The 8,552-nt window shown below is 39.8% G+C and overlaps 1 protein-coding gene across 2 annotated transcripts; it reads right to left on the bottom strand.

Moving 5' to 3' along the window:
* Positions 1-406: 406 nt before the first annotated feature.
* Positions 407-3,269, bottom strand: ctsl.1 (cathepsin L.1). 2 transcript variants are annotated; one of them, XM_029460300.1, is made up of 9 exons: positions 3,075-3,269; positions 2,661-2,761; positions 2,417-2,559; positions 2,061-2,258; positions 1,782-1,973; positions 1,332-1,497; positions 1,095-1,200; positions 789-892; positions 407-639 (listed from the first exon to the last, which is right to left on the bottom strand). In XM_029460300.1, the coding sequence occupies exons 2-8, from the start codon at positions 2,758-2,760 to the stop codon at positions 793-795; spliced, it is 1,005 nt and encodes a 334-aa protein (XP_029316160.1). In that variant the 5' UTR covers position 2,761; positions 3,075-3,269; the 3' UTR covers positions 407-639; positions 789-792. The 2 variants fall into 2 exon arrangements, with proteins under 2 accessions (XP_029316160.1, XP_029316159.1); XM_029460299.1 differs by having other exon boundaries at positions 2,661-2,765.
* Between the last annotated feature and the right edge of the window lie 5,283 nt (positions 3,270-8,552).

An 8,552-nucleotide genomic window follows, 5' to 3' on the forward strand; every position in this document is an offset into this window, starting at 1 on the left:
GAGGCTGATGGGAATGTCATTATTATTATTGGATAAATAACAAATCGACCTGATGATGACTCGAGGTTTTAAGCTATTACCAAGGTTTTTACAAGTCACCTTAAGGGGGACATGAATGTCTGCTCTAGATTTGTGGCAATCCATCAAATAAATGCCAACCCTGTCAGAGTTTAAGATGACCTTTGACTTTGACTATCATTTGTCATGAAAAGCAATCATTTCTAAGCATCAGGTGCTCATTCTGTCCGTACATGCTATTGTACATTTCATGGATATTGAGAAACAAAAATGTCAACCATTGTGGGACTACTCTCCGTTTAGACGGATATTGCTTTCTCTACATCCACAAAATACGCATCAACACAGGCCTACAAATATAATAGTGGACAATAAAAATACGACAAAATCATTTATCCATAAATGTTTATTTTTTATCTCTCTATGTAAAACATTTTATTTCTTTGGGTTACATTTATTTACAATCTTTATAAAAAGGTTGTATTAAAAGTGCAGACAGACTCTGTATCCTGCTAACTTCCATGGAACAACAAAAGGACATCTTGTTCCATAACTCAGTTTCTTTATGAAATTAAAGTAAATTATGCGTCACTGTTCTCCTCACTGAGGAAAGCCCTGGACCTGAAAATCCAATAAACATTAATAACAACCAGTTAATAGACAATAAACTGCAGACACATTCTTTTAAGTACATCTATGCAGACGCCCAGAAGTTTTAAATTGCATTTTTAAATAGCATTTGATCACAAGGAACTTCAGATTCCTCTCACCTGCTCAGACCAGCGGGTAGCTGGATGCAGTAGCAATGCCACACTGGTTGTGTTTGTCCCTGGTCATCATGATGTATCCCTTGTCTCCCCATCCTAGACCCCAGCTACAGAAACACAAACATTACCAACAATATTCAGCTGAAATGACAACCTGGTAGCAATGCAGAGTGAAAGAGAAGTTTAAGAGGTTGACAATATCCTGAGTGAGTTTCACTTCACTTTAGCTGCTATAAATAAGACACCTTACTGCTGCTTTCTGTCTACAATCCATAATTTAATATATGAGCCACAGATTTTGGTGTTTACCTGTTCTTGACCAGCCAGTAGTCTTGTCCATTGTCACTGCCGTAACCCACAGCCAGCACGCCGTGGTCCAACTCTGAGCTGCTGCACTCTGGCTCATTGTACAGTCCTAGAAACACACAAGACTAGATTAGATTAGAGAGATATACAGGTTTAAGCAATAAAAAAAGTATTCCTAATTTCTTACTACTTTTGATAAGAATATTTTCCGGCAGTGAGGAAGTATGTAAAACCGTTCACCTGAGTGGTACAACTGGAAGGACACATGAGAAGCATCAATGGCCACAGACACAGGTCCGACGGTGGCCACAGCTTCCTTCAGGGCATCTTCATCGCCTTGTTTCACATCAACGTAGCCAGTGCATGTGGCACCAATAGTGGCGGGGTTGTAACGGCACTTACCATCCTAATTAAGAGAAAAAATCTCACAATTCACAAACGTTGTTATCAAACATCTAAACTATTAAGAGATGGACAAGTCAATGAAATGGCTTTGCACTGAAAGTCCGTTTTGGGCCATTCTCCATGTTGTCCACAAGATGGCAGTATTGTACATTGCTTACATGAAGCGCCATCATTTAAAACACTGTCTGTATGAGTTGATTTGCATCTCCACCTCTGCTTATTAGTATGATAATGACTTTCTGACACTGGATCCTGTACATTTAAATCAAACTGCCTTCTCTTTACCTCAGCCTCATAAGGGTAGGAGTCCTCTGTGTCAATCCCTCCGTTGGCTTTAATGTACTTGAAGGCGTTGTCCATCAGGCCTCCATTGCATCCCTCGTTGCCATAGTCGCTGGAGCAGTCAACCAGCTGCTGCTCACTCAGAGACACCAGCTTCCCGGACTTCCTGAAGTGCTGACCCTCCAGCGAGCCAGTCTGGAAGAGATATGAGTTGAATTTAAACCAGAAGACAGTTGTGTAAAGTTTCCAAAAGAGAGGACCTCATGTTATCATTGTACATACTGTGCTGAAGGCCCAGCAGGAGCCACACTGCTTCTGATCCTTGACATCAGTGACATATCCCTTGTCCCTCCAGTCAACACTGTTGGGCAGATCAGCTCCTTCAGGCTGGCGGAGGAAAGCAGAGCCGTGGCGAGGCAGAGAAGCGTTGAAGGAGCCGAGGCAGCCCTGGGAAATCAGGCGTCTGTACTCTTCATTTTCCTGGTGAAGGACAAAAGTGTCACTTTATAGGTTCCTCATCCAAAATGTCATTCACTGCATCCTCACACGCCGATTACAACCAAATGACAATGACGATAGTTTGTTACAAACGGTAAAAGTTAAAAGCTAAATGATGGCAGAAACTTTTCTGTGCATACCATGTCAGCAAAGTAGGTCATGCCGAGGTGGTAAGACTTGATGCCCTGATCGGCCATGATGTTGTGCACCAGCACCAGTCTGCGGTTGCTGAGCCAGATTTCCCTGCGTTGAGCCTCCTCTGCCGGAGAGTTGTAGGACCTTGCTGTCAATCAGAGAAAGAAACAATCGAATAAATCCTTACTGTAGATCTACTTTGACAACAGACCACAATAAAAGAAAAAAAGTCTGATGAGATTGTCTCACCAAACTCGAGTTTCCAGGCATGGAACTCCAGGTCTTCCAGAGAGATGCTAGCACAGCTGGCCACGGCCAGAGCGGCAGCAACAACCAGCAACAGTTTCATCCTGACTGACACACAAGCAGAAAAAGCAAAGAGATCCCTTGTGACTCGCAGGAAACCACACAGGTTGAGAATAAACTCTTTCACTTCAGCTTTGCCTTTAGAAATGTTTTTCTGCAGTAACGTTGGGCGTCACTTGCACGCTACCACTTGTATCAGCTCTATTTCCCGGTTTCTTTGAATCTCTGCTTCAAACACTTTCTCATCTTCATGAGTCTCTGTTTCTTATGTGCATCAATGTACCTGCAGTACAGGAAGTGTGTGTGTGCTTGTCGCCTGTTTGTGTGTGTCCTGTTATGTCAGCTGTAGTTGCTTACCTGCTTCTATATCCGTTTGATGTGAAGTTTTAGGTATGTCCACTTGTAAATGATGCAGGACTGTGTTAGAGAGACGTTGTTATATAGCTGACTACAGTTATGGCTTGCAGTATGTCCAGTCAGGTGGCCGTCAGCCGCTCATAAAGAGAGAGAGAAAAGGAAGAGTCAATCATTGAAATAGATATGGGCAAGTTATGCATTATAAGAAAATCGCATGATGCATTCTTTTGGGAAACGTATATCATGATCATGATTTAACAGTTTTCTGACAGGAAATGAGTTACTCAGCACTTTTGTGGTTTTGGAATTTCACAGAAAGAGCAAACACAGCCTGTGAAAAAACACTGCTGGGATTTCGTTTTTTCTCCAGTGCATTGGGATTCCAGTAAAATAGTGATGGGGAATCCTCTGGAAAAACAAAAGTAAAACAGACGCATAGATACAATAACATTACGCAATGTGTGCCGTCACCCATGTGATTTACTTTGAAATAACACTGGAAAATATGTCAGTAGCTCATGGTTTCCAGGATATGTAGGTGCTAACACCCACTATGTTTGTTTGAGAGATTTACATGAATGGTGTGGTTTAATTTGAAATTGTTTCACCCCACAATTTCCCTTTTTCTTTTTTTTTACTCCTCCACAATGGATTCAAGTATGTTTTCCTTCTCTATCTAATTAGATACAAATTGAAGAAACTGTCAAAATACACACATTCTCACAAATATACAGAGCTTTGAGTATTTCCCTTAAACTGAAATGTATGTGTTCGGAGATTGTGAAATACTGTGAACAAATAAATACACCCACTTTCTGATCAATTAAACTCTTCTCTACATTTGATGTAATATGATGTATGATTCATGAGTGTTTCCATTTACAGTTGTTCAAGACTTCCTTTCTGTTTCCACACACACACATCCTGTTTTCAGCTTGCCTGTTCGTTACAATTTGCTCTGCAAATTTTACCTATTCATCATTGGAAAATAAGAGGAAGTGTTATTTAGCAGTCAAATACACACAGAGACTGAATAGCAAGGAAAAAGCAGAAACCAGAGCTGGGGAATTTACTTTATTAATGTTTTTCATTCAGCCATGATGGCCATCTAAGTGTGAATTCTTATAAACTATTTGTACATATTGTGGAGGCAATATATTCATATTCATTTTCTATGGCAGTTCACAGCATTTACTGCCGTTGGACTGTTTCTCTGCGTGTCTGTCCGTCTGTCACAAGGCTTCCAGGTCATGACAATACTTAAAACCATAAAGACGCCGTGAAGTGAGGAAAAACTCAGAGCTAAGCTAAAAGTTTACAGATGTCATTGAACTCTATCAGTCTCATGTTCCTGCCTGTCTGTGTGCAGTTTCTCAGATATGCAGAGTCGCTAGTGTTTGTACACATGCTTGTGTACATGCTTGGGTTCCTTTCTTATAAAAACAGAGCAAATAGTTGGCCGGCTAATAACAATTGCACGTAATGGAATAAAGCAGAAACAGAACATTTGCTTTTAATATATTACTGCACTTTAGTTTTTTGCAATTCTTTATACTGTAGCTTTCCAAGGCTTGCTCATAAAAAACAAACACACAGAAAGACAGTTGAGCCGTGTTGGAAGAAGCACTCAGATCATTTATACCACAAAGTAAAAAATACTCAATTAAGAGTCTTAAATCAAAAGTACTTGTCCTGCACAAATATGTCCCTTCTGACTAACATGTTATTATATAAGACTTATTGATTGATAATCCTGATGCACCAATGAGTGTGTAGCATTTTACTGTTGCAGCTGGTCCAGGTGAAGCTAGTATATAGACAGTAAGGTAATTTAGTCAATTGGTTCCCAACCTCTGAAAGGTCACAAGATAAATCTGAGGGGGTTGTGCAATAAGTAATGGGGAAGAAAGAAGAATGTCCTGCTACACAAGTTTAGACTCATTTGTGCTTTTTCTTTTGGGAAATATTTAATACTTTTATTCAGGCTGAGAAGTTAAGAGTAAAAGTGGAACTACTAACAACTCGAAATGTGAGGAAGGTCCCCTACTGCCGCCCTTTTATGAGGTCCTGTCATAGACTTATCTGAAATGTAGTGGAGTGGAAGCAAAGTAGCATAAAATAGATAGTACTCAAGTAGTAAAAGTACCTCAAAATGGTACAGTACTTAAGTAAATGCACTTAGTTACTTTCCACCGCTGCAGTTGATCAGCAGCTCTTTGCATGCTGTTCACTGAGTTCACTGACACGTTTTAACCAAATATAACTACATTTTACCAGACAACACAGACTTTGAGGTAATAGCTTGGCAAAAAGCTGGCCTACATATTAAATGAGAAGCGGTTTTATTATTTATTATTTTAAGTGGTTTATATTGTGAAGCCAAGAAGTCAAGTGTTACTATATACAGGCTTAAAGTTTGCGATCTACCTCCCGTATTATAAAGCATTTACAACAGTCAAGGGACAAGAATTGGTCATGAGTTAGCACAATACAAATACAGCAGGAACTATTTCCAAGTTCATAGATCAAGGTTGTTGTGTGCTTGTGTGAACCTTGAGAAAGAGGTTGAATTAAAGTATTTCAGGATGTGTTTACATACGGCACATAACTACATGTGCATTTGTGTGTGTAGGTGCTGATAAATTGTTCTATTCTACAAAGGCGAAACAGAAAATAAGTTTAGTGTGATTTTAACCACTTCCACAATGTGGATCACTTGTTTTGGTTGCATGTCATTGTTTTTTACTCGTCTCCTTTAGCTTGCACATGACATTTATGACGCTCTGGAAATGTCACGTTGACACTCTTAACTGCACGACGGAGCTTGTTTACTGCCTTATAGAGTTAGTTAACAGGTTGTCAGGTTGTCAATTTATCAATTTCAACTTTGATTAAATCATTTAAAAGGCAAATATTCCGATATATTAAATGTAACAATTTTACTCAAACTGAACGTGAATCTGCATCCTGTATCATGTGACGTTCACTTATCACCCGTCATCTGACCCACTGTCTCTGGGGTTGAATGTGGGTCATTTTAGCGTTTGTCTTACTGTAACAGTGACACTACAGCCGCGTCAATCAGCTGTTCTCAGGAAATGTCGGTAAATGTTGGCGGCCTCACTTCCCTTTGTCGAAGTTTACCCGGGTATGGTAGGAAATCATAGATGTTTTTTTCCAAAACTACTTCTCAAAACTAAATTAAGCACTCGTGATTCCGGTAAGGGTCTGAGGACCGATGTGATATGATGTAGCCTACAGATTGTAAAGCCAAATTTGTTATTTCTGATATTGGGCTTTACAAATAAAATGTTATATACATTTTCTAGATTTCGCTCTGAAGATACGTAACTGAAGCAAACACAAGCTGTTTGCATTGTGTTGCTGTTGTTTTGAGAGGAATACAACACACACTGACTATTTATTAATTCCATTAAAAATTATATCCCATAGAAATGTACACTGTCTGTAGTAACTTTCCTACAATCTGGTCGCACTTACTGCTCTTATAGCTGCCACAGAGTAAAAAGGAACGGCGCTATGATAACTGGTATAATAACCGTGGCTGGCCTTATTTAAAGCTAAAACTAGATCATTATCCAATCAGTAAATCCAATCATGACGGATATATCTAGTCTTAGTAACTGCCAGCTCAGCTTCTGACTCAAGTTTAATTCCTGTGATTTGGTGGTTAGCTTACCCACATATTTTTAAGGTATTAAATTAAAATGAATTCATTACGAATATTAATATTAGACAGACAGACACGTAGCAAAGGAAATACATTTAATTCCTATAAGCTATATAAGATACATAATATAAGCTCGGACTGCAACTAATGATTAGGTAGTAGTAGTAGTAGTAGTAGTAGTAGTAGTAGTAGTAGTAGTAGTAGTAGCAGTAGTAGTAGCAGTAGTAGTAGTAGTAGTAGTAGTAGTAGTAGTAGTAGCAGCAGCAGCAGCAGCAGCAGCAGCAGTAGTAGTAGTAGCAGCAGCAGCAGCAGCAGTAGCAGTAATAGTAGCAGCAGCAGCAGCAGTAGTAGTAGTAGTAGCAGCAGCAGCAGCAGCAGCAGCAGTAGTAGTAGTAGTAGTAGTAGTAGTAGTAGTAGTAGTAGTAGTAGTAGTGGTAGCAGCAGCAGCAGCAGTAGTAGTAGTAGTAGTAGCAGCAGCAGCAGCAGCAGCAGTAGTAGTAGTAGTAGCAGCAGCAGCAGCAGCAGTAGTAGTAGTAGTAGTAGTCGTAGCAGCAGCAGCAGAAGCAGCAGCAGCAGTAGTAGTAGTAGTAGTAGTAGCCTGAAAACTCAATCCTCATCCTTTGTAGGCCAGTATACCTCACACAACTTCCAGTGTTAAAAGCTCAACATATGTCGATTATGTCACAACTGGTCATAGTGGAGTGATTTCAAACTTTCATGTTGTAGCTGGCTATTGCAGTGTTAGAAACACGCCAGGAGAGGGCAGCCTTTCCTTAAGCTTTGCTTATTAAATATGTCTGCTGAGTAAATAATCAGCTCCTTCACATTTCATTATATGTCAATAATGAAATTAATCCAAAGTAATCTTTCTGCTTCTTCTTCTTCTTCTTCTGAACATTTAACACACTGAATGAATCAATTCATATGAATGTTATGGTTAGCATCCATAATGAATACATTTCCCCCACACAAGCTGTTAGAGGTCAATAGCATTAATAATTGTCACATTAACCATCATACGGTAATTTATATAATGTGACAATAGCTGTGGGTGCATAGCCTACTAACTATCCTGGAGGATCTGGTGTGAAAAGGAAACCCTCAGGCTCAGTGACAATACTAGTGTGATAAGGCAGAAAGATGCTTGGCATGAGAAACTGAGAGGAACACTATCCCCGGTAAACTCTACTAATTTCATTACTCTACATGTATCCTCAGCTTAGAGCCAATCACATTGTTGGCTGCTATCTAGTGGGGGGTCACACATAACAGCCGTTAAATTGTGACGGGTGGCCCAGACTAGCATACCTTAGCACATAATCTTATTATCGGATCAATAACACAGCAACATTTGGTGCATAGCTGGGATGGCTGGCTTCTTCTCTGGTTACACATTGCTGGCATTCACCACTCGTTCCCACTTTATAGGTGACAGACTGTGAATGAGAGCAGGAATTCAAATGGAAGGCCTTTTAAATAAGACAAGTCGCATAGCGCAACCTACCTCACATCTGGCTGTGCTAGTGTCTCTAGGATTCCCACAGCTGCTAAAATATCAGAACACTCTCTATCAGTGTGTAAAATCATTAGCTGATCCTGAAGCGACCATCAAGCCTTCCTTGTCTACTGAGACACATTTCTTGAAGCTAATATTGGTATTTATCCTCCAAACGTCTGTCCACTACACTCACAATGTGTTTTAAATGAGTAGCAGATCAGATGCTAGGACTCTTAATACAATGCAAGGTGAATATTTAGGAGATGTGGCAATTTACCATAAAAATATT

This window comes from Cottoperca gobio, chromosome 22 (genome assembly GCF_900634415.1).
Source record: "Cottoperca gobio chromosome 22, fCotGob3.1, whole genome shotgun sequence".
NCBI lineage: Eukaryota > Metazoa > Chordata > Actinopteri > Perciformes > Bovichtidae > Cottoperca > Cottoperca gobio.

Bases quoted from the DNA above. Each gene is read 5' to 3' on its own strand.
- ctsl.1 (XM_029460300.1), bottom strand. From the start codon at position 2,760: ATGAAACTGTTGCTGGTTGTTGCTGCCGCTCTGGCCGTGGCCAGCTGT. The intron at 2,259-2,416 runs GTATGCACAGAA...GTCCTTCACCAG, and splicing joins TGACCTACTTTGCTGACATG to GAAAATGAAGAGTACAGACG. The intron at 1,498-1,781 runs GTAAAGAGAAGG...TCTCTTAATTAG, and splicing joins CCTACCCTTATGAGGCTGAG to GATGGTAAGTGCCGTTACAA.